The 24,852-nt window shown below is 52.5% G+C and overlaps 3 protein-coding genes across 12 annotated transcripts in view; 2 read left to right on the top strand and 1 right to left on the bottom strand.

Moving 5' to 3' along the window:
- Nucleotides 1–6,871, top strand: part of SLC44A2 (solute carrier family 44 member 2 (CTL2 blood group)) — a 29,904-nt gene extending 23,033 nt beyond the window's left edge. For 2 of the 3 annotated variants that reach the window (XM_045863013.2, XM_045863012.2), the window contains exons 11-22: nucleotides 246–377; nucleotides 476–575; nucleotides 659–751; nucleotides 931–1,015; nucleotides 1,623–1,885; nucleotides 1,971–2,065; nucleotides 2,753–2,856; nucleotides 2,963–3,036; nucleotides 3,125–3,195; nucleotides 3,421–3,509; nucleotides 4,635–4,719; nucleotides 5,151–5,606. In XM_045863013.2, coding sequence (XP_045718969.1) covers nucleotides 246–377; nucleotides 476–575; nucleotides 659–751; nucleotides 931–1,015; nucleotides 1,623–1,885; nucleotides 1,971–2,065; nucleotides 2,753–2,856; nucleotides 2,963–3,036; nucleotides 3,125–3,195; nucleotides 3,421–3,509; nucleotides 4,635–4,719; nucleotides 5,151–5,272 — 1,313 coding nt within the window. In that variant the 3' untranslated portion in view covers nucleotides 5,273–5,606. Of the gene's footprint in view, nucleotides 1–245; nucleotides 378–475; nucleotides 576–658; nucleotides 752–930; nucleotides 1,016–1,622; nucleotides 1,886–1,970; nucleotides 2,066–2,752; nucleotides 2,857–2,962; nucleotides 3,037–3,124; nucleotides 3,196–3,420; nucleotides 3,510–4,634; nucleotides 4,720–5,150 lie in introns of all 3 variants that reach the window. The other variant, XM_045863014.2, reaches the window with a different exon arrangement.
- The window catches only part of AP1M2 (adaptor related protein complex 1 subunit mu 2), a 57,343-nt gene extending 40,502 nt beyond the window's left edge, over nucleotides 1–16,841 (bottom strand). Inside the window, exons 1-2 of the transcript XR_010405210.1 lie at nucleotides 15,839–16,841; nucleotides 7,968–10,015 (exon numbers count right to left, since the gene is read on the bottom strand). The gene's annotated coding sequence lies outside the window, so the exon portion shown is untranslated. Of the gene's footprint in view, nucleotides 10,016–15,838 lie in introns of the transcript that reaches the window.
- Nucleotides 16,842–16,942: 101 nt separating this feature from the next.
- The window catches only part of ILF3 (interleukin enhancer binding factor 3), a 33,338-nt gene continuing 25,428 nt past the window's right edge, over nucleotides 16,943–24,852 (top strand). For 6 of the 8 annotated variants that reach the window (XM_045863009.3, XM_064571000.1, XM_045863010.3 and 3 more), the window contains exon 1: nucleotides 16,944–17,098. The gene's annotated coding sequence lies outside the window, so the exon portion shown is untranslated. Of the gene's footprint in view, nucleotides 17,099–24,852 lie in introns of all 8 variants that reach the window. The other 2 variants (XM_064570993.1, XM_064570989.1) reach the window with 1 other exon arrangement.

Raw genomic sequence — 24,852 nt, 5'->3', positions numbered from 1 at the left:
CCCAAATCGGGCTCCGTGCTCATTGGGGAGTCTGCTTGGGATTCTCTCTCTGCCTCTTTCCCTCCCCCTGCTCGCTCTCTCTCACAAATAATCAATCAATCAATCTTTACAAAGGCTCGGAGGCAGTTACAAGCAATGGCAGCCGCTCTCAGCTTTGGTTCTTGCTTCTGCTAAATGGGGGTGCTCCCACCTGCTCTGCAACATTGGGGGAGCAGCCAGTGGACTGAGGTCGGTCCCCTGTGCAGGAATATTTCACTGCTACGTGGAGTACGTGCGACTGCGGGGCGAGGCTGGCTCCGACATCTCCCTGGTGGACCTTGGCTTCCAGACAGACCTCCGCGTGTATCTGCACTTGCGGCAGACGTGGATGGCCTTCAGTGAGTCCCATCCCCTCCCCGCATCCTGCCCCCGGTGAGGCCTGGGAGGGAGTGGGGACAGGCGGCTGGCAGACTGGGCCCCCCTCTGCCCCCCACAGTGATCATTCTGAGCATCCTTGAGGCCATTATCATCTTGCTGCTCATCTTCCTGCGGAAGAGAATTCTCATCGCCATTGCGCTCATCAAAGAAGCTAGCAGGTGGGTGCCAGGGTGCCCCGGGGCTGGGCTGGGGTGGTCCTGTGGCTGCTCGGGCCCTGATGCCTGTCTCTACTCCTCCCCAGGGCTGTGGGATACGTGATGTGCTCCCTGCTGTACCCACTGGTCACCTTCTTCCTGCTGTGCCTTTGCATCGCCTACTGGGCTAGCACTGCTGTGTATCCACCCTCAGACCCGGATCCCCGACCCTGGGGGTGGCTAAGGGCCGAACTGGCCTGGAAGTGACCTGCAGCTTCGGGGGGTGGGGGCAGACCAGAACCCGGTAGGGGAATGGATCCTTTCTCACAAGCCACCGGGGCCCCAATCCCAAACCTCAGGCTCCTTAATGAACCTCCAGCTTCCTGTCCACTTCCAACGAAGCCATCTATAAGATCTTTGATGGTGGCACCTGCCAATTTGCTGGGAAAACCTGCAACCCTGAGGTGGGGGTCGACTATTTCCCCAGCAGCCCACAGAGTCTCTGAAACCTCTCATCCCTGCCTGGGGACCATTCAGCAAACATTCGGTGCCTGTTGTATGCCCAGTGCTGGATGTGGGGAGCAGGGTGGGGGAGAGATCCAACTTGGCAGCCCCCAGCCCACCCTGACTACTGAACCACCCACCTTTCTCCCGTTGACTTCATTTCCTGCCCCATACCCCTCCCTTAACCCAATGACAGCCAGGTCTTGCCTCTAGATCCCCTTCCTTGCCATTCACAAGCCCCTCTCCTGATCCCTGTGGTCTTCATACCGATCTCTGCCACTCTTGTCCTTGTCCATGTGGCCACTCTCCTGATGCATGACCCAGCCCTGATCCCCAGGGTAGCTTATCCTGCCTCACTAACTGCCCCCCATGAAGTCAACGATCCTGTCTTGCTTCTGGAACCCCTTTTAGAAGCCCCTATAACTGAACCCCCAGTCCCTTGACTTACCTCTGATTCCCACGACTCCTGTCCCACCTCACGGTCTATCTGACCCAGACCTGATGCCCAGAAGCCACTCTGACCCCCTGGCCCCTGTGTTGTGACCCAGCTCTGCATCCCTCCCACAGACCTTCGCCTCCTCCAATGAATCCCGCCTGTGCCCTGGTGCCCACTGCCAGTTCGCTTTCTACGGGGGTGAGTCGGGCTACCATCGGGCCCTGCTGGGCCTGCAGATCTTCAATGCCTTCATGTTCTTCTGGCTGGCCAACTTTGTACTGGCCCTGGGCCAGGTCACGCTAGCTGGGGCCTTCGCCTCCTACTACTGGGCCCTGCACAAGCCAGACGACCTCCCTGCTTTCCCACTCTTCTCTGCCTTCGGCCGGGCGCTCAGGTGGGACTCCAGGTGGCCTGGGAGTGGGGGCGAGATCGGGTTGAGGAGCCTTGGCGCGGCCGCTGACCACCCCCTTGGCCCTCAGGTACCACACAGGCTCCCTGGCCTTTGGTGCCCTCATTCTGGCCATTGTGCAGATCATCCGAGTGATGCTCGAGTACTTGGATCAGCGCCTGAAAGGTGCGGCCCTCGGGTGGCTTGCTTTGGCTGTTGGGGGGCAGGGCTGAGGGGCGGATCGGGGATTGGTTTATGGGGGGCGGGGTTAGGACGATGGGACTGTGATTGGTTTCTGCTTGGGGTGAGGAGGGTGGAGTGGGGAGTTTGAGCAATTAGTTCCCAAGGTGGAGGAATGGCTGAGGGAGCCCATTGGGTGGAGTTCTTACTTCTGGGGATGGGGGCGGAGCGGGACCAAGAGGCCTGGGCCACCATTGGTTCCTGAAGAGGCAAAGATTTGTTTGTGCCGAGAAGGGCGGGGCCGAGGCGTGTTTCTTTTTGACAGCGGCGGGGCTGGGATTGGTTACTTTGGGGGGTGGGGCCAAGGAGGCGGCGATGATTGGCTTCTGCCTGGGAGGCGGGGCCAGGGCAGTAGTGTGGGTTGTGATTGGTTCCCCCCTGGAGGCTGGGTTGGAAGGCTTCACGGTAGGGCCCTTCCTCGGGGTCTGGGCTGAGAGTCCTGGGCGCCGTTGGTCCCTACTTGAGTGAGGGGCAGGACCCCGGGGGTTCTGCATCAGGTTTCCTCTCCTTGTCTCTTTGAGTAGGTGAGCTCCAGAAATCCTGGACTGTGTGCATGTAATGAAGAGGTGGGGGGGGGGGTGGATCCCTACCAGGGGTCTCCCCTCACCTCTGCATCCCTCCCTTCTCTCTTAGCCGCCGAGAACAAGTTTGCCAAGTTCCTCATGACCTGTCTCAAATGCTGCTTCTGGTGCTTGGAGAAGTTCATCCGATTCCTCAACAGGAATGCCTACATCATGGTGAGGAGGCCTGGGACGCAGAACCAGCCCACCAGCCCCTGCTGGGGACGAGGAACCCTCATTCCCAGCCAGTGGGACTGATCCCCCCTCCACCTCCTCCCCCTAGATTGCAATCTATGGCACCAACTTCTGCACCTCGGCCAGGAATGCCTTCTTCCTGCTCATGAGAAACATCATCAGGTCAGGGAAAGCATGGCCCTCGGGCTGCCTCCCTCCTCCCCCAGTCCCTGAGCCCGCCTTCATGCCTGCTTCTCACTGTCCCCTGCAGAGTGGCCGTCCTAGACAAAGTTACCGACTTCCTTTTCCTGTTGGGCAAACTTCTGATCGTGGGTAGTGTGGGTGAGTGCTGCTGGCCAGCCCGTGGGGCTGTGGGAGCCTGCCGGGGTGACTTGCGAAGTGCTTTTGGGCCCCCACATCTTTTGTGACAAGCGTGTCGGGGTGACTTGCACAGTGCTGTTGGCCCCCCCCTTCTTTTGTGACGAGTGTCATGTTCTCTGAGGTCGTGGGCAGGGGGCTTCCTTTAGCCAGAACCCTCATCCATCTTGGTTTCCTCCCTCTCTTTAGGGATCCTGGCTTTCTTTTTCTTCACCCACCGGATCAGGATTGTGCAGGACACAGCGCCGCCCCTCAATTATTACTGGGTCCCTATACTGGTATGGACCTTTGGGGATGCGTGGGGGTCCAGGGAGAAGGAGGTGCTGGGGCCTCCTGGTCTCTTTTGACTAGACAGATGTGGATGGAGATCACAGGTGGGGGATTGATGATTTATTCAGTCTGTAAACATGTAGTAAGCACCTACTGTGTACCAGGCCGGGGGCGGGAGGGGTGGCAGGAAAGGCTTCCCTCCAGAGGACCTTACCTTTCAGAAGCAAATAGACCTCATGATTACAGACTGATCCGTGCCACAGGGGAGAGTTACAGGGAACCGTTAAACTGTTAGAGCCTGTGGTGGAGGATCTGGGCAGGCCTGGAAGGCCAGGTGTCTTCACTTTGGAAGTGATGTCGGATCTAAGATCTGAAGGAGATACGGGGAACCTCCAGGCACAGGGATCCACAAATACGGAGGCCCTGAGGTGGGCCTATGCCAGGAATAGTGAGGAGACTGGTGTAGGGGGGAGGAGGTGGGGATAAGGGCAGGGAGGTGGTGGGGCCATGAAGGGGTAATGTCATCACCCTGAGAGCAGTGCAGGCCTTGGAGCCCAATGACCTAGATTTTTATCTGAGTTCTCTATTTGCTCGCTCTAAGATGAGTCAGTTTGGGCAAGTTATTTAATCTCTCCATGGTCCACTCAATTCAATCCGTAAGTGTTTATCAGATACCTGCCAAGGCCCTGTGAGTCTCCAAATTGTTGGGGGGTGTGGCCGTACGTGGGACAGATACAGTCTAGTGGGGATGAGGGCATTATGCCTGTAACGCCCTAAACACGCATAAAATTGCAGCCAGCCAAAGGTCTCAGAGGACAGGCATGCAGTGCTAGGAGAGCATAAAACAGGGTCTAGATGTCAGAAGCAACTTCTTGGAGGAGGTGGTATCTGAGGACTTCATGTTTGAACTGAAAACAGAAGGATAAGAAGACAAAAACTTGACTAAGTCAGGACAACAGCATGTGCAAAGGCCCTGGGGTTGAAGAAAACAAGGAGTGAATGGCAGGACTTAGTATGTTATTCTAAGGAGGGCTTGTCAGCAGGGAAATGACAGGATCCGAGCCTGGGAGGGTGTGGGGAGTGGGAGTTGCTCTAGGAGCTGGGGTGGAAACAGCTTGGCTCCCCTTGCTTAGACGGTGATCATCGGCTCCTACCTGATTGCCCATGGCTTCTTCAGTGTCTACGGCATGTGTGTGGACACGTTGTTCCTCTGCTTCTGTGAGTGACCCCTCAACCCAACCTTGCCAGGCCCTGGCTGCCTTCTCCCCTCTGGGCATAACATCTGATGGGGCTATGTATTCAACGGCCAGGAGCCCCCCAGCTTCCCCGGGGACTAGCTGTTCCGCGTCAGAGGGCCCTGGCATGCCTTCTCGGCCTCCTCCCTCTGCTCGGAGCTGCTCCATCCTGTTGCCCCCTGGTCCAGGGTGCAGCTAGAATGCTGTGCCCCTGGGCCCTCGGCTTTGGAGTTTCCGGCTTTGTTGGGGGAGGATCTGTGGCTGCTACTAACTCTGGTCTCTCCATCTGTCTGTTTTTTTTTTTCTTTTCCTCTACTCCATGCCTGCTGGCTTCCCTGTTCTTCCCTGCCTCCCTCTTTCCCTCCCTTCCTGACCACCCCATTTTCCCCCTGCCGGTTCCTGGGGGGAGCCCAGGTGAGGACCTGGAAAGGAATGACGGCTCTCAGGAGCGACCCTACTTCATGTCGCCCGAGCTGAGAGACATCCTGTTGAAGGGGAGTGCGGAGGAGGGGAAGCGGGCAGAAGTTGAGGAGTAGAGAGGGAGGGAGGCGTGGGGGCCAGGCAGGCCTCCTCGTTTCCTCCCTGTAGACCGGGGGTGCATGCGGGGCAACCCTGCCTGGGAGTGTGGGGAGCGTGTTCGTGTCCCATTCCCGAGCCCACCACAGCCTGCCCCTCTCCAGTCCCAGTGTGTCTTGCTTCCTAACCCTCTGAGCCTTCTCTGTGGCCCTCATCCTCCCACCCTGTCCCTGGAGGCCCCTGCCCATGGGCTCCCCTCATGCCACCGTCTTGGGGGCCTCTCTCCACAGTGGAGGACCTGGAGAGGAATGATGGCTCAACTGAGAGGCCTTACTTCATGTCTCCCAACCTCAAGAGGCTCTTGAACAAAACCAACAAGAAGCTGGCTGAGTCCTAAAGGCCCCCCGCTCTCCCCCCACCTCTCCAGAAGTCTCACACTGGGTGCTCGGCAGCTGGGTCAGAACCCCTGGCCGCCTGGGCTCACCTGAAGTCCGATCACTGCCGCCTCCCCCCACCCTCCCCAACCATCCAGTTACCGCTGGATTCCAGGGACCTGGAAGATTTGGGGCCTCTCCTCCCTATGCCAAGGGGCAGTTGGAGTTTTCACAGGCGGCGCCCCAGGACTGCACGCATAGGTCACTCCAGCCCTTGCTGGCCCGGATGGAGAGAAGTCTGGTGAGGCCTCTTGATGTCTGGCAGGCAGGGGGGCCCGACCTCTGTGGGCTGCCTCATGCTTCCTGTTCTCCTCTTCCGATGGGGCAGCATCTGTGTCTGCAAGAGTGATGACCAAGCTCCAGCCCCTGAGGCCCCCCGTTCACTCGTGTCTGCTCTGGCCAGGACTGAGCACCTTCTCGACGGCTGAACAGCTGCCTCATAGGCTGCCATACGCGTTTCTTTATTATTATTTTTTAACCCGGACATGCATTAAAGGGTCTATTAGCTTTTTTCTGTCTGTCTCCACGGCTGAGATGGGGCCAGCTGCGGAGTGCCTTGTGTCATGCCCTCCCTGCTGGGGTGGGAGTGGCGAGGCCAGGTGGGGGTGGCTCCTGGCATGGGAGGCCACGGCAGGGGTGTCCTGGAAGGAGAGGGAGTGAGTCTGTCGGGGGAGGGCTGCTGGGATCGGGGAGCAGACCGGTGTGGACAGACCAGAGCAGGAGGAAGGAGCCCGCTAACAGCTGCTTAATTAATGGAAACCTGCTGGCTGGCTGGAGGCGTCTGGCCCAATGTCTCCCCTTCTCCCGCCAGTGCCGACAGCTCTCTCTGTGAGAGAGCAAGCAGCTGAATCCACCCGAGGGACGATGTCAGGGTAAGGGGTTGGCGCAGATGCTGTGGGCAAACCCGCCCCCCCCCCCCCGTCACCTCACTTTGAGGGATCCTTTTGCCAAATTCGTTGAACTCCGGGGACCTGGTCTCCCGGCTCCCCCTTCGCCCTATCCCCGGCCCCCTGACTTCATGTCTTTGCTCATCAGCACCACGGCGGCACCCCAGAGAGGGAGAAACCCAGCCTGGGGTCCCAGTCTCCTGTGCCTGCCCGCCAGCCCTCAGGCCCCCCGTTCTGTCTGCACACTCTTGCGTGTTAACTGCATTCCAACCACTAATAAAGTGCCTATTGTACAGAGCCCGGGCCTGGAGTGTTTGTGGAGGGAGTAGGAGGCTGGTGGGAGGAACCCCGGCTTCGAGTGCCCTGGGATTGAGTCTCTGAGCTGGGGCGAGTCTTCCCGGGGAAGGAGGGAGGGCAGGAAGCCCTCCGACTGCCGGCCCCATCTCTGCCTGAATCCCACCACGCAGGCAGCTCAGGTTTCTCCTGAACAAAATGCCTTTTTTTTTTTTTTTTTTAAGATTTTATTTATTTGACAGAGAGAGAGAGACAGCGAGAGAGGGAACACAAGCAGGGGGAGTGGGAGAGGGAGAAGCAGAAGCAGGTTTCCCGCAGAGCAGGAGCCCGATGTGGGGCTCGATCCCAGGACCCTGGGATCATGACCTGAGCCAAAGGCAGACGCTTAACAACTAAGCCATCCACGTGCCCCCAAAATGCCTCTTATTAGGGTCTGATCCCTAGACTCCAGAAGGCAGTGACGGCCTGTCCACCTCCCGCCCACCTCCTCAGTCCCATGGCCTGGACACATGCCCCCAGGCCTGCTTTGTCCCCAGGCCCAGTCACCTGAGGCGCCCACAGGCTAGTGCAGTCTCTTTGAACCTATAAAGCTGCCAAGAGCTGAGCCCTGCCCTGCTGCCTGAAGGCTCGCTGCTGCCCCCTGCTGCCAGCTGTCGCTGTCAGCTAGCTGGGCCACTGCCTTTCCCTGTACTCCCACCCTTGGAATTTTTCTTCAATAGCCACCATTTCTTGAGTACTTCCTCTCTGCATACCATATATACCACTTTTATTACTCTCCTCGATAACTGAGGCTGGGAGGTTGGGTTACATTTCTGAAGGTGGCCAGTGGGAAAGTGGCTTAGAAGGCACTTGAACCCAGGTCTCCTTGACCCCAGGCCCTTACCCGCTACCCTGTACAGACCCCAGAGAGTGTCGCCTCCTTGAGTTTGTTCTTTTCCTTATCCCCAGTTCCTGTTAGCCCCGCCTCCAAAATACCTCCCAAACCTACCCACTTCCTCCCCATCTTCAGCTCCCAGCCCCCATTATCACCCACCTGAACCAACGCAGTCCCTTACCCAGGTCCCTGGCTCCTGCCATCACCTCCCCTTCTCCACGGTTCCTCACACAGGTGCAAAAGGGTGCTTGTAAACACTCTAGTAAGTTCACACCCCTTCTCTGCTCAAGAACCCTCCATGGCTCGCACCTTATTCAGCATAGCAGCCAAAGTCTTCACTGCGGCTCATGAGGCCCTGCCCCCATCTGCCTCAGGGGCTCCCCCTTGCTGACTCATCCAGCCACCCTGGCCCCAGGGCTTGTGCCTGAAATGCTCCTCACCTGGCTCTTTGTGTGGCTAGCTCCTCATCCTTTGGCTTTCAGCTCAGGAATCACCTCCTCCAGGAAGTCTTCTGGGCTCATCAAAGGCCTCTCTTGGTGACCACACATCACCCTCTTTATTTTTCTCATGGCATTTGTCACAATCTGCAAGTATTTGTCTTTTCACTTCATAATGGTTAGCCTCCCCACCCAGCATGTTCGCTCAAAGGGGAAAGAGATCTGGCCTCTTTTTTCCCCCCACCTTATCCCAGAGCAGGGCAGAGTGCGTGGTACACAAAGGCACAGAACAGCTGAATGACTGCAAAGGGCTTGGCACAGTGCCTGGCCTGGTGCACAGCGTGTCCACTGTTACTAGTGTGTTAGCATACGCCAGCATCTAAGTTTCCAGTCTTTTATGCATGCTCAAAACTCTCCGGCTGCTGTGTGTGGAGATGGTACCATACAAAAGTGGGAGCAGGAAGACCAATGAGGTTACTGGAGGGGCGCCTGGCTGAGTCAGTACAGCCTGTGACTCTGGGTTTCAGGGTCGTGAGTTTGAGCCCCTGGGTTGGATGTGGAGCCTACTTTAAAAAAGATTTTTGGGGCACCTGGGTGGCTCAGTCAGTTGGGCGTCTACCTTTGGCTAAGGTCATGATCTCGGGGGGGGGGTCCTGGGATTGAGCCCCATGTCGCCTCCCTGCTCAGTGGGGAGTTTGCTTCTCCCTCTGCCCCTCCCCCCTGCTTATGCACGTTCACTCTCTCAAATGAATAAATGGAATCTTTAAAAAAAAATTAAATTAAAAAAAGGTTACTGCACTAATCTGGGCACGTGCTGCTGGTGGACTGGACTCAGGTGGTCTTGGTGAAGATGATGAAAAGCATGCAGATTTTGCATGTCATTTGAAGACGGAGCTCGACTTGATTGATTGCATGTGCAAGAGAGAGGACTCAAAGCAGCAGGAGGAAGCGGGGCTGAGGGGAGCAAGCTCAGGCAGAGTCCCGTGGAGGGCACCTGTTGCTTGAGCCCGCAGGGAGCTTGGGCGGATAAGTGACATCTCAGAGCTGTCCTGAACTGGTAGGTCACGGACTAACGGTGGCCCAGGAGCTGACGATCCCAGGCACATCTGATTCTCCTGGGCGTGGAGGCAAAGTGTCCAGTATGACCCAGTCTGATCCTCTTGAGAGTGTTGGCAACGTGGTCCCAAGCCCAGGGTAGTTCTCTGAAGAGAGTTGGTGGGCAGGCAGTTGTGCAAAAGCCCGTAAAGCCCAGGCAGAGATGATAAAGCCGGGCCGAAGGGATCCAGGCAGGTCGGTGTATTTTGACTTGCTTCATACAAAATCTCCAAGGGAAGCGGTCACATAGATGGTTGGATGTGTCGGGACTTCACAGGAGAATTCTAGGCTGGAGGCATGTGATCGGGAGTGTGTTTTGATGGTCTTTGAGATCGTGGGGATGGCTGAGATCACCTGGGGAGTTAAGTGTCCAGAGAGGGGAGGTCTGAACCCCGGGGAGAAGGAAAAAAAGTGGACTCAGGGGAGAGCCAGAGAACGGCAGCATCTGGAGCTGTGTGGAAGGCAGAAAGCGTGGGCACAATTGCTCCTGGCTTTAGTGTGGGAGCAAACGAATGGAGCGACTATTTTCTAGCACGGTAAGAAGGACGTCAGCGGAGGGCGCCTGGGTGGCTCAGTTGGTTAAAGCAACTGCCTTCGGCTCAGGTCATGATCCTGGAGTCCCGGGATCGAGTCCCGCATCGGGCTCCCTGCTCGGCGGGGGGTCTGCTTCTCCCTCTGACCCTCTGCCCTCTCATATGCTCTCTCTCTCTCTCTCATTCTGTCTCAAATAAATAAATAAAATCTTTAAAAAAAAAAAAAAAGGACGTCAGCGGAGGGCAGAGCATGTGACGTTGGAAGCCGTAACAAGGTGTGAAAAATTGGGGGAACACCACATGAATGAGCAATGTTAGGACTGTGGGGTTTTTCTCTCCCAAACTCACCAAGGTGGGAGGTGCAGGCAGAAGGTGGATTTAGTTTGGGGTTGACAAAGAGGCGCAGGGGCTTGAGGGTATGTGCAAGGGGAGATGCAGGAGGGATGCTAGCTTTCTGCTGTCCAAAAACCGCCCCTAGCTTTCAAAGCACTCGGGGTGAAAGCCAAGGTCTCTGGGGCCCTGCAGGACCTATCCACCCTTTCTTGGACGGCCCTCCCTCCCACCTCTCACCCTAGCCCCCTTCCAGTGCCTCAGACCTCTTTGCTGCTCTTTCCCTAAGCACGGTCAACCTCTGGGACTTTGTACTGGTTGTTCCCTCTGCCTGGAATGCTCATCTCCCAGCAAGCTGCGTGGCCTCAGTCCCTCGCTCCCCGTAAGGACTTTGCTGTGCAATGCGCAACTCAAAATGTCACCTGCCCCAGCCCCGCATCACCACCGCGCTGCTTTATTTTCATCCACTGCACTCGCCACTACCTTGCTTATTGTTTATCACCTGCCTCCCCAGTGAGGTCAGCTCCACGAGGGCAGGGCCATGGGATGGTTTGTTCGCTGTGTCCCCAGCAGCAGCTCCGCGCTGCACAGCTTCAAGGCCAGCTCCTCCCACCCTCCCCGATGGTCTGTGTCACCGGTGGGCTGTACGCAAGCTCTTTTCTGCTTGGGTTGGCCAGCATTCATTTCTGTGGTTTGCAGCTCTGAGAGGTACCAATCCAGAATACTCCACGTGGTGCGGCCAGGCCAAGGGGAGGGAGCCCGCTGCCCTAGCGGAAAGGAGGCCTGCAGGCATGGGTGTGTGGGCTAGTTACAGGCTGGCGGAAAACAAAGTGGCTCTGGCAACTGACAGACACAAAGAGGTCTTCCAATTCTGTAACATTCTCGAACAGGTAAAGCTAATCCAGGGGATGTAATAGGGCCAGGGATTGGCTAGGGGCAGGAGGGAGATTCCTGGGGCTGTGCCGACGCCCCTTATCTTGATTCGGGTGGTGCTCACACAGATGCATATGTAAACAGTTACCAAGATGTACCCGTAAATGATTGTATTATGCCTTCATTGAAAAAAAAAGTGGCTTCAGGGAAATGGGGAGCTCCTCTTCGGCTCCTGTCCGGGAGGTTGGGCTGACTTGGGCACAGTGGGGGCCAGGTGTGGTGGGTGACCCACTCATGCATTTACTCACTGTATCGAGTGCTCTAAGCCAGGGTGAACCAGAACCATGTTCCCTGGTCTGAGTTTACTCTCTGGCCAGAGAGACAGATAATAACTAAATATGTAACAAGTGGTGATAGACACTTTGAAGAAAAATAAAGCAGGATAATCTGACAGTGCTGTTTGAGAAATGGTGGTCAGGGCAGCTGGAGCAGGGAGCTCAGAGAAGTGAGGGAGGGAGCTCTGAATACCTGAGGGAAGAGAGTGTTTCAGGCAGAGGGTACGGCCAGTGCAAAGGCCCCGAGGTGACAGGATGCTTGAGTGAATGGAGGAAGGTGTGAAAGGACATGTCAAACTGTAGATCCCAGGCTCACACCCTCCCAGCCCACCTGCCCGAGCAGAAAGACCTTCTATTTCTCAGATGACTGGAGGCAAGTCCCAGAGTGGCCTAGTCTTTGGCCAGTTCTGGTGAAACATCATTTCTGCACCAGTCACTGGACCAGGAAAGAAGTGGGGTTTTGATCAGCCAGATCCAAGGCAGAGACTGGGTGGTGGAAACACAGTGAGGGAGAGGTGGTTCCCTAAGGGAAAACCTTGGTTTTCAGAACAAAGGGGGAACGGAGACCCAGCAGGCCAAAGCGACCGGCAGCCAGCTGCTCTGTGGGATGAGAGCAAGAGCAAGAACTAGCTAGAACAGCAGGAACTTCAGGACGGCCTAGAGGGCCCTGGCAGGCGAAGATGACGAACTCCAGGTGGCTGGGGTCCTACATACACTTGGCCCGTATGATAGCATCGCTCTGCGGCCATGCCGGTTTTTCTCCCCGCGTCTCAACATCCTGGGGCTCAAACTTATGTGGCCATGATACGGCTCCACTTTCACTACTCGTTCTTTTAATGTAAAATATTGCTGGGGCGCCCGGGCGGCTCAGTCGGTGGAGTGTCAGATTCTTGGTTTTGGCTCAGATCATGATCTCAGGGTCGTGAGATCAAGCCCCGCATTGGGCTCTGCACTTTGCGGGAAGTCTGCCTGGGATTCTCGTTCTCCCTCTGCCCCTCTCCCTGTCACATGCGCGCACGCGCGTGCTCTGTCAAAATAAATATGTTTACTTATAAAATTAAATTTATTTTGTGAGAGAGAGTGCTAGCATGAACAGGGTGGGGGCAGAAGGAGAGGGAGAGGCAGACTCCCCACTGAGCAGGGAATCCCACGACCCCGAGATCAAGACCTGAGCTGAAGGCAGACGCTTAACCAACCGAGCCACCCAGGTGCCCCAAATATAAAATCTTTAAAATATGTAATTGCTGCAAAATACACATAAAAATTACCACCCAAACCATTTTTAAGTGTACAGCTCAGTGACATGAAGTACATTCACACTTTAGTGCAACCATCACCACCCTTCACATCCAGAACATTTTGTTCTTCCCAAATGAAAACTGTCCCCATTAAACACAAACTCCCCCTCCCACACGCACCCACCATTCTACTTCCTGCCTCTATGAATCGAACTCTTCCAGAGACCTCTTATGAGTGGAGTCACACAGTATTTAGCTTTTTGTGCCTAATTTCATTTAACGTAACATCCTCTAGGTTCATTCACATTGTAGCATATGTCAGAATTTCCTTCTCTTTTAAGGCTGTAGAATACTTAACATTCCCTTGTCTGCATATATCACAACTTGTTTATGTGTTCATCGACAGACACTTGGGTTATTTCCACCTTTTGCCTATTGTGAATCATGCTGCTATAAACAGGGGTGTGCAAGTATCTTGAGTCCCTGCTTTCATTTCTGGTGGGCATATACTCAGAAGTGGAATTGCTGGATATGTTGTTTAATTTGGGGGAGAATACACCATGTTGTTTTCTTGCTCCATCTTTTAGCTGAGCTTTCTTCCTGGTTGGTTTCATTCTGTCAAGTTCTTTCATCAAGGTCTACTCCCGGCTGCACCCCAACCCCACCTGGTATTTCCCTGGCTTCAAGAATAGAACAACAAGGGCTTCTCATGCAGAGTCCCCGGCCTGGGGCTCACTGGCTCTGACTGGCTGGATTTGGGTCCCTTACTCCTAAGCCAATCACTGTGTCCATGCCATGGACCTAGTTTCAGAGTATGATAGCAGGGACTCGTCAACTGAACTCCAGACTGAGCAAGGAAGAGGGGAAGTTCCCCAAAACACTGTGGTCCACCCACGTCCACTCCGCTGAGAGGGGAGGAAGGCAACAGGCATGGGTCAAAAAGGATTCAGAAGGAAAAGTCCCTCAGTGTGATTGGGGTTAGGGGGCTGAAGTGCGAGAAATCTCTGAAGAGGAGGAAGGCAAGAAATGGAGAGCATGTTCATGAGAACACTAAAGTCCCCGAGGAAGACAGAACCTGGCTAGACAGAGGGAAGGCAAGAGGAGGGGACAGACCTTACTCTTCAACTGTTGAGGGAGAGGCTGTAATGGGGACAGGGGGTGCATAGCCAGATGACAGGGCATGTCAGGGCAGGGAAGTCAGAGAATGGTTGTGCATACAGGGATTGATAACCATGTAGTGCTGGAAAGGCAAGGGCAGTAGTGGGAGGCTGCATCAGGGTGGAGATGAAGGGACAAGAGAGGGCAGGTGGCACCTTGGGGCTTCAGCCTTGCATGGTGACCAAAGAGAACACAGACAAGGAGCAGGATGGATTGTAGCTTGTCAGAAGATTGGGCTGAAAACCTCTCATCCGGCCACTCCTGGTGGGTGGGGTTGGGGTGCCTCCAAGAGAACGTACTTTTTTTTTTTAAACTTATTTACTTATTTGAGAGAGCGAGCGCACACACATGCGTTGAGTGGGTGGGGAGGCGCAGAGGGAGGGAATTTTCAAGCAGACTCCCCGTGGAGTGCGGAGCCCGACTCGGGGCTTGATCTCAGGACCCATGAGATCATGACCTGAGCCGAAACCAAGAATCAGATACCTAACCACCCTGGAGCCCCCAGACGGCACTTTTTAAGGGAGCCTGGTTTCCTTGACACTCCAACTGCTGCCCAGCAGCCCTTACTACAAAATCCAGGTTGGATGAGCCACCAGTCCGATAGGTAACAATCAGAACCACACCAGCTTCCCCAGCACTCATTCCATGCATCCTTAGCAAACCCTTGAGATTGAAAAACTCCTCAAATCTGCCCTGGGCTCCTCTGTGAAGACTGCAGTTTGATCTAAAGCCTTTGCTTATAACCATGATCCTATCTACCCCTTTCTGTGTTTGGGGCCGCCTCAAAAGCAAGTTCTTCAGAAATCTAATCTTCGGGGGCGCCTGGGTGGCTCAGTCGTTAAGCGTCTGCCTTCGGCTCAGGTCATGGTCCCAGGGTCCTGGGATCGAGCCCCACATTGGGCTCCCTGCTTGGTGGGAAGCCTGCTTCTCCCTCTCCCACTCCCCCTGCTTGTGTTGCCTCTCTCTCTGTGTCTCTGTCTGTCAAATAAATAAAATCTTAAAAAAAAAAAAGAAATCTAATCTTTGGCCCCTCCCAAAAACCATCTATGGACTTGGGAGTCGGAAAACTAGAAACCTTCCGCGTTCTGCCACTTGGTAGCGCTGTTAGCCTAGTCAAGTTGGCACGCCCGCTGAGCCTGTTCCTTGAAGTGTCCCGAATTGCTGGTCTCTAATTTGTTAAAGCCAGTTATCACCTTGCTTGTCATGATGACCCTAAACAATCTAAATTTACTTTAACCAATTTTACCTGAATACAAGGGCCCTTAAATTTACCAAAACTTTCTTCAGTCTCAAGCTCTATTTAGGAGAGATCTCCAAATTGGTGAAGTGGGGGGGGAGCAAGACGCAGAATGTCTACATTTGTGTGAAAAACGGCAAAAAATAAATAAATAAAAAATAAATCTAAGCAACTCTATGAATAAAACACCGTTGTAGAGTTACACACAAAACTTAACACTGGCTGCTAAGGAGGGGAGGCTGATTGATTTAGTCCTCACACTCTTGAACTTTTGACATTTTGTATCAGGTGAACAGATTATCTGTTCAAAATCCTAAATAAAAGGTAAATAGGAGAAAAGCAGTAGGTAGAGTATGCACCCATTTCTGTAACATTTTTACATCTTACTTTTTTTTTTAAAGATCCCATTCGTTTATTTGCTAGAGAGAGAGAGAGAGAGAGAGAGAGACAGTACAAGCAGGGGGAGCGGCAAGCAGAGGGAGAAGCAGGCCCCCCGCCGAGCAAGGAGCCCGATGCGGGGCTCGATCCCAGGACCCCAGGACCATGACCTGAGCCGAAGGCAGACGCTCAACCGACTGAGCCACCCAGGCGTCCCACATCTTACCTTTTTAAGAATAGTTATCATTTTGAGGCATTTATTCCGCACACAGAATTGTGCCAAGTGCCAAGTGCTTATCTACAAAATCGTAACCATTTTGTAGATAAGGAAACGGAGGCTCAAGAGAAGTGGGCTGTTTTTGGTCACACCGGGGGACTCAAACCTAGAGCAGATACTGGGTCTTGCATCCTTAACAAAGGCGCTTACATCCCTACATTTCTGCTAGGAAAAACCATTACTATGCCGTTAAGTCTTTAACTCACTTTCAAGAAGGAAACCTTTTCAATAATTCCTTGTTCCGAGTCCCGGCAGTTTCTGAACAACAACCTCGCACATGACAACGTTCCTAATAACGAGGTCTGTCAAGCGCCAGCTTGATTCTGACACTGGAGGGGAGCGGGGCTTCCTGTAGGCAGACTGTATGTACATCGGGGATCTCACGAAACTCCGGGAGGATGCAACAACAACCGGCTTGAAAAGAGAAAGCGCTCGGTCCCCGGCGCCTTTACTTAACAACCCCGAGCTGTGGTTGGCCGAGCTTGTGACCGCAGACCCGGCTCTCACACATGGATGTGAATCCTCCAGCTGGGCCTGTTTCTCCACCTGTGAAAGGGACACTAGAAGACCCCTAGCAGCTGGGCTCTGTCCTCTGGAGGCCGGGCCCGGCAGGGCGGCCAGACGCTACACTGGGGGTTTGCAGGACCAAAGAACTGGAGCGCTCACCGGCGCCGGTCCCGGGGCAGCAACAAGAAGATCTGTCCGGCCGTTGCTGACACCCGAATCTCGGGTCTTCTTGGCCTCTAGCGAGAGATGCAGAGAGAGAGGAGGAAGCTCCGCCAGGTAACCTCGGACGGAGGACTAACCTCCCCGACCGAAATCCGGCCACTATGAGGACACTCACGTGCCTCGCTCTCCGAGCCGTTTCCGCCAACGTACACATGAGCGACGGGCGTAAGATGGCAACCGCGCAGGCGCATAGACTCACAGCAGGGGAGACTCCGCCCCTCGACCTGGATCACGTGGTAATGCCGCTTAAAATCGCCATTGGAAAAAAAGAGCGGCGACCACATCACATGACTCAGACCTACCAATACAGCAAAGGGCAGCGCCAAATTCCTTGTCACGTGGCCAAGGAGGCCTCTACATTGGCCACTGTCACATGATCAAGGCCTCGAAACGTTTCGATGCCACGTGACCAGCAACGCAACGGCTGCGCTCCTGCCACGTGACTGAAGCCCACCTTATCTCTTTTCGTCGCTCCCTCCCTCCCCGGCTTGGCCTGCGTCAAGCGGCAACGCGGCGGCAGGGGGCGGGGCTCCAGCGATCACGTGGCCCGCACCTCCCCGGCGCGCGCCCGTCCGCCCGCTCGCCCCCGGCCCCGGCTCCTCCTCCTCCTCTTCTCGCCATTGCAGTTGGACTCAGCAGCCCGGTGCGCACCGCGTGGCTTTTGGGGGGAGACCCCGGCGGGCTGTGGCAGGAGGGCGGCGGCGGCGGTTGCGGTCGGGGAAGGGAACGCCGACAAGGTAAGCGTCAATGTGGCGGCGGCCGGGCCCGCTCCCGCCTCTGCCCCTCCCCCCGCCAGTCCTCCCACTCAGCGCGGGCCAGGCTGAGGGGTCGCGGTGACAAGGCCTCAGGCGCCCCGCGCTCCCCGCCTACGCCCGGTTCCCTCGCCCCAGCGCCTGGCTCATTTCTCCCTCTCCAGTCTCGCTCCCGCGCTCGGCCGTTACTCTCCCCCATTGTGCCGAGGAAACAAAATGGCGGCGGCGGCGGCGAGGGCCCGGTGCGCGCGCATCCGCCCCCCCTCGCGGCCCCTCGGCCGGCGGCGGCGCCTCGCGCGGGGGGTGCGCGCGCACCGGGCCCCCGGCCGCCGAGTCCCCCGGGCCCGGCTTTGTCTGTTGCGGCGCCCCGCGCGCACGCGCGCACGTGCCGGGAGCACACACCCCCCTTGGCCGGTAGCATCCTGGCCGGAGCGGCAGGGGCGACCCCCCTCCTCGTTCCTTTCTAGTCTTTGTCCCAGTCCCGTCCCGGTTCCAGGAGAGTCCCAGGTTCCCGAGGCGGGAAATGTCGCCGCCTTTGTCCTTACATGGCGTGGAGACGCGGACCTCCTCCCTGAAACCCCGTTCCCACGCTGATTGCACCGGAGGCCTTTATCGGTGCATGGGGTTCCCAAATCTGTAGTCGGCCAGGCCTCCCCCAGGTCAGGACCCATATTTGGCGGAGGGTTTAAGCTTTCCCTTTCTTTAGTTCAGGTGTTTCATTGATGATGAATTTTCTCCAGATTGCTTAGGATTTGCATCCTTCCTCAAAATGGTGATCTGGTGCGATATTTGGGTACGCTGAAACTTGCAAGATTGTGACCCATACATGAGAGCTTAAAACGGTTTTCTACCTTATTTTCTCAAGTAGTTGAGTGACTGAGTTGAAGTTCTGCCCCAGTGAATCCTGCGCCTGGATGAATTATCTGGGTTGTACAGTGATCAGCACGCTCTCCCCCAGTTCAGAACTGGGGAAGATAAGCCATCTCTTCTCAGTATTTCCAAAATTGATTGACCCGTTGCTTGGGATTCTGCTCACGGGACATGATGGATCAGTAAGGGAGTGCCAGTTTCTCTGAGAAGGCTTCTTTTTCTGGACTTAGGTATTTCAGTGATTCTGAATCTTTTTCTGATTGCTTGGGATTCTCTCCTCTTTAAAGTGAGTGGCCTGGTGGCATATGTGGGTTCCACAGGAAAACCTAAGGTGCCACCCAGAGTCGGGACTCAAATTTAGGGCTTCAGACTCTTTTTTTTAATCTCAGATAGTTGTGGTTGGGAATCTCCGCGGATTGCTCACATTGCTGCCACTATGCTTTGTGTGTGATGCTTTGTGTGTGGTCTCGTGGGATGTAGGTAACAGCAGCCAGTCAGGCTGTGAATGAAGTGTGGGAACGAGAAACTCAGTAGCAGCTGGAAAAGGGAAAAACAGGCCAACTGGGTACTGGCAGGTGCTATTGTCCCTGGTCCTGGGGTCTTTCTCCCTGAGCTGCTGTTCGCCATGTGAGCAGATCCCGGACCCCGGAATTTGTGAATGGAATTTCTGCAGGCCCTAGTGTTTGGAGTTGATTGGAGGCTGGCAGTTACTGCCAGGCTTGGCCTTGCCAGCACTGGGTGCGGGTGTATCAGAGTTTCCCTACTCTCCTAGAGCTTGGGCAAGCCTGGGAATCACACTCTCTTTGGAGTGGAGTGGTACCTAATTGCTTGCAGTTTTTGTTTGTTTTTTCCTGATTGAACTTGTCTAGTGCCTGTAGACAAAAATTCCTTTCTTTAGCTTCTTCTAGTATATTTTAGAGGGTTTTTTGTTTTTGTTTTGTTTTGAGGCCCATGTTATGGAGAGTGAGGAATCTAAGGCTGTTGCTTAGTTTTCTTAAATTCTTCCTGTCAAATAACTACATTGTCAAGAGTGGCTGCTAATATTTTGATGTCACTTACTTGGTGCTCATTTTCATGCTCCTCTGCTTAAGTTCTCCAGGTGAGAACAGGAGGAGTCAGTGATGAGGAAAGAGCTTTCTCTAAGTCTATAAGCCTCTTCTTTTTGAGTAAGCAGTAGGCTTGTCTGTCTGTAGCAAGATGTGGGGCTTGGAAATGTTCTTCTGGAAAAGGGCTTTATAAGTTTTCTTTGGGGGGAGTGCCTGGGTGGCTCAGTCAGTTGGGTGTCTGCCTTCAGCTCAGATCATGATCCTGGGACCCTGGGACCAAGCCTGGTGTCCAGCTCCCTGCCGGGCGAGGAGCCTGCTTCTCCCTCTCCCTCTGCTTCTCCCTCTCCCTCTGCTTCTCCCTCTCCCTCTGCTGCTCCCCCCTCTCCCTCTGCTGCTCCACCTGCTTGTGCTCTCTTGCTTGTGCTATCTCTCTCTCAAATAAATAAAATCTTTAAAAAAGAAAGTTTTCTTTGGGTTGGATCAGCTCCCTCTTATTTACCTCTCTCACCTCCTCCCCAGTTCCTCCTGATTTCATCTTTAATGACTCAGAGGAATAATTACCTTCCCCAGGAAACTTGGGTTTATACCTCCTTGGATTTGCCCTCCTGTTACATTTTGTCAGTAAGTTGATCAACCTTGTGCAGTTTTGAACTGTACATGTCACTGTCTAGTATGAAATGCATGTATGTCTCACAAAGCGGTGACATTTTATCTGAATACTGCTTTGATTGAACATGGGAATTAGGATTTTCTAGGCCATATGTATTGGATGCTTTTTATCTTAGCCGAGTCCTGGGAGAAAAAGATTTGATTTCTGTTTCCAGTGAAAGGGTTTGAACTTAAAGGCAGATAGTGGTTTGACAGGAGTCTACACACAGTGAAGCGTGTTGGGGGCCCTGAAGGGATGAAATTCCTTCAGATTCCTGCTGCAGCACTTCTGAGTTTTGTCTGAAACAACTAGCTTCCCTCTCTGCTAGTTAGGGTAAGTCAGTGCTTTTTGTGGTGCTAACAGCATTACAGAAATAACATCGAAAACCGGGTGGACAGGTGTTTGTTAGGGAGCCTTGTCAGTGTACTGACTTTTAAAAATTGTTTCTTGCCATTTTATTCTCTGTTAAATCCCTGTGATATTTCCCCAAGGTTGCACTTTATAAGTGATCCCATTATAAATTGTGATTGGAAATTTAGAAGTGACTTTTAACATCTATTTTCACATGTTTCGAGAAAGCGATGTCCAGTTGAAATTTAAGTTTTTGTTTTTGTTTAAAGATTTTATTTATTTATTTGACAGAGACACAGCGAGAGAGGGAACACAAGCAAGGGGGAGTGGGAGAGGGAGAAGCAGGGCTCCCGCGGAGCAGGGAGCCCGATGCGGGGCTCGATCCCAGGACCCTGGGATCATGACCTGAGCCGAAGGCAGACGCTCAATGACTGAGCCACCCAGGTGCCCCGAAATTTAAGGGTTTTTTTTTTTTTTAAGATTTTATTTATTTATTTGACAGAGAGAGAGAGCGAGAGCAGGAACACAAGCAGGGGGAGTGGGAGAGCCGAGAAGCAGGCTTCCTGCCGAGCAGGGAGCCCGATGTGGGACTCGATCCCAGGACCCTGGGATCATGACCTGAGCCGAAGGCAGACGCTTAACGACTGAGCCACCCAGGCGCCCTAAGGGTTTTTTTAATTAAATGTTTAGGGGATGAAGAAATTGAAAATGTAGCCACTAGTTTTTTTTGTTTTGTTTTTTTAAGATTTTATTTATTTTTTTCGACAGAGAGACACAGCGAGAGAGGGGACACAAGCAGGGGGAGTGGGAGAGGGAGAAGCAGGCTTCCCGCCGAGCAGGGAGCCCAGTGCGGGGCTCAATCCCAAGACCCCGGGATCATGACCTGAGCTGAAGGCAGACACTTAACGACTGAGCCACCCAGGTGCCCCTGTAGCCACTAGTTTTAACAAGAAAATGAGATTATTGTCCACAGGCTATCTTCTTGTGTGCCATATATGATCAGTGAGGATCATTTAGTTACAAAACTGAGTGTGCATCCTTTTATAAGAGTATGTAAATTTGCTCCAAATTATTTTTATAATCTTAGGTGATTAGTGAGAAGTGATGCTATTGGCAGTTTGAGATCCATTGTAATTTTCTTGAATGTTCCAAACGGCCATCCGTATTATGTTCATTAGGATTGTGGTTCAAGCTCTGTCTTAACTGGGATAATCTTCTGGGCCACTTGCTTTTCTGTTGCTTCCTTTTGACTGCTTTTCTTATCTGAGTCTGTGTGTGTTTAAAGAATAAAATGTTGCAAGTTAGATTTGCTTCTCCTTGGTACATTTAGGGTTTTTTTGCAGGTTGTTGTGTATTCATAATTCAGAAAAGCAGTCCAAATGTCAGCAATGTGAAAAAAACCATCCCAGCCCCATGGCTCATAACAGCCCTTAATAAACATTTGTCCTGTGGGTGACCTGTGCAGAATCCATGCAGGAAGGAATAATGGCTGCCCGGAGAGGGCTCACCAGTGACCACAGCAGCACAGAGCAGATGTATGAGTTGACAGGAGTGGAGAGAAGGTGAATGGAGTTGATTTTGGTGAAGTTAACTTGAGTTTGTGTTTTAAAATCTCGGCTCTGGAAAAACACTGGCAGTTTCTTACAAAACTAAACAGGCAACCACCATATGACCTAGCAATTTCACTCTTGGGCATTTATCCCAAAGAAATGTATGGTTATGTTTACATAAAAATCTATACACAAATGTTCATAGTAGCTTTATTCTTGATAGCCAGGAATGGGAAGCCATGCATATGTCCTTCAGCAGGTGAATGGTTAAACAATGGTGGCTCCATACTGTGGAATACTACTTAGCAACCAAAAGGAGAAAGCTGTTGATACAAAACTTGGATGAATATTGAGGCAGTTATGTTGCATGAAACAAGCCAATACTGAAAGATTGCATGCTCTGCAATTCCATTTATATAACGTTGTTGGAGTGCCAAAATTATAGGAATGGTGAAAGGATTAGTGGTCTTAGGTTAGGCATATGGGGAGTAGTGGAAGGGGCGTGTGGCCAGTCATGTGCAATAGGAGGGATCCTTGTGGGGCTGGCAGTGGTCTGTGTCTGACTGTATCCATGTCTGGGTTGTGGTTATGATACTGTACTATGTAGTTTGCAAGATGTTACCATTGGGGGAAACTGGTTAGAGAGTACACGTGTGATCTCTGTTATTTCTTACAGCTGCATGTGAAGCTACAGTTACTTCAGAATAAAAAGTTTTATTTAAAAGAGGGCCACCCTGGGGAGGTGGGGGGTGATGGGATAACTGGGTGTTGGGCATTAATGAGGGCATATGGTGTACTAAGCACTGAGTGTTAACACGCAACTGATGAACCACTGAACTCTATCTCTGAGACTAGTAATACGCTATATGTTAATTTAAATAAAATAAAAATTTAAAAAACCTAAAAGTGCCACCCTTACCCACTAAAATAATTCATGTTTGTGAATTCGCATACATTACATCCTTTGAGTTTTTTCCTTTTTTGTAATGGGCAGTTGGTGGGGGATGCTTTTGGGAGAAGTAAACAAATTGCATGCCAAGTTAAAAAAAAAAAATCTGGAGCACCTGGATGGCTCAGGTGATTAAGCATCTGACTCTTGATTTCTGCTCAGGTCGTGATCTCAGGGTCGTGAGTTCAAGTCCCACATTGGGCTCCACACTGGATGTGGAACCTACTTTAAAAAAAAAAAAAAGGCAACATGGGAGGGTTGCCTTCGGGGTTCCCCCTCCCCAGCCAGGTGTGGAAGATTTCCTAAACTTACTTCCTTTGTCCCCTTGCTGCTTGAAGAGGATGTTGGAAAGGAGGTTTGGTAATTCCCACTTGGAGTCATGGTACACACTTTACTGTCAGGTCCTCTCACAGGCAGACTTTAATAAAACATTTCTGTTGGTTCATCCAAGAGTTGTTGAAATTCCTCCTTTAGTATAGTGTATTTGAGATTTTACGGTTGATAAAACATCTTACCACGAAGTCATCTTTTATCCTTACTATTTGCAACTCTTCGGCATAGCTAGTGTTTTCCATCTCATGTTTGACCCAGCTCTGAACAGGTAGGTAATTTGCTGGAAGGTCTCACAACTGCTAGGTTGGAGAGCCCTGGTAGGCGCAAACCTGGGGCTTTTGTCTCCCAAGACCCGTGAATGCTCTACAATACTAGTGGGCCTAGAGTCCGGGGCCTCACAGACCAGGGGAGTTCCAGAAACATTTTGGGGGAAAAAACCTGTATTTGTCAACTTTTTATTTAGTCAAGGAAAATATCTTTTTAATTAATTAGTGTAACCAGTCTCCATCTTTTCATGAGAAAAGACATGCTTTTTAAAATTGAAAATATTTGTGAAAATCTTTATTCCTAACTTTATACCTCCCTGTGAACCAGTAAAAATACTGTTGCAGACAGAATTGGGAACCACTGTACTAGACTTCAGATCTGTGCTGGATTTTAAAATTTCTCCGAGTGGCATTTTAGATTGGCATCTTCTGACTGGATTACTTTGTTAAAATTATTTTTTATGGGGTGCCTGAGTGGCTCAGTTGTGAAGTGTCTGCCTTCGGCTTAGGTCATGATCCCAGGGTCCTGGGGATTGAGCCCCGCATCGGGTTCCCTGCTCTGCAGGAAGCCTGCTTCTCCCTCTCCCACTCCCCCTGCTTGCGTTCCTTCTCTTGCTGTCTCTCTCTGTCAAATAAATAAAATCTTTAAAAAAAAAGGGCGGGGGGCGCCTGGGTGGCTCAGTCATTAAGTGTCTGCCTTCGGCTCAGGTCATGATCCCAGGGTCCTGGGATCGAGCCCCGCATTAGGCTCCCTGCTCAGCGGGAAGTCTGCTTCTCCTTCTCCCACTCCCCCTGCTTGTGTTCCCTCTCGCTGTGTCTCTTTCTATCAGATAAATAAATAAAATCTTAAAAAAATAATAAAAAATAAAATTATTTTTCATGTGTCCTTGATGATGTCAAAATGTACAAGTTTGTAGAGTCACTAAAGAGTAGCACGTGTCTATCGCTTCACTTCACACTCCAGGATAGGTAGGATAGCTCCAGAGATGGGGAAATCAGGAGTGGGGTTTGGATCCTTGTAAATTTCAAAGCCTAATTCCTTCAGTCTCTTAGATGAGCATCTGCTTCAGGACTATTCCCCAGAGTTGCTGGAATAGCGGTAGGATTTCGTGAAATGTCCTGGAAGGGGCATGGTATCTACTCGGGAAGATAGGTGGGGCCATACCTGTTAGGATGTTGCCACTACACCTGTTCATTCATTCTATAAATGGTTGTTGATCCACACATGCTAACTTGGGCGTGTTTTTTTTTCTAACAGCAAGTGCCACATATGTCATATTCTAATTAGCAAGAGGTCAGAAATGTCATCACGCTGCAAGCAAAAGGTTTTGTGGTTTAAACTTCTGTAACTGCATGTTGTGAGTGGGCTGGATTTAAGAAAGAAACCTGATCCCTGTTAGAACATCCCCAGCCACACAAAGTTCATGTTTAAAATTCTGATTCTTCACTCTCCAGCTGTTCCTTGCTTCGGTTTCCTTTCAGAGAAACTGGACTTGTAAAAATCAGGCTTCCTTGTGCCCCATTTTTTAATCATAATGGTGGTTGCAGGGCAGGGGCCAGTGGAGTGTTGCCTCTAGGTAGGTGGGTGTTGTGGACTTCTCACTAACAGTGTTCTCTGCTAAAAATCTTGAAAAGGAGGTTTCTGCTTGCGCAGAAGACCCCTATGTCTGTTAATGGGATGGATCCCCTGGTATTCAAGACCAGAGCAGCTGGCTTCTGAAAAGC

Source organism: Mirounga angustirostris, unplaced genomic scaffold, assembly GCF_029215605.1.
Source record: "Mirounga angustirostris isolate CCGP_5_RB_7025 unplaced genomic scaffold, mMirAng1.0.hap1 SCAF_1, whole genome shotgun sequence".
Lineage (NCBI taxonomy): Eukaryota > Metazoa > Chordata > Mammalia > Carnivora > Phocidae > Mirounga > Mirounga angustirostris.
This window is presented reverse-complemented; position numbering and strand designations above follow the sequence as displayed.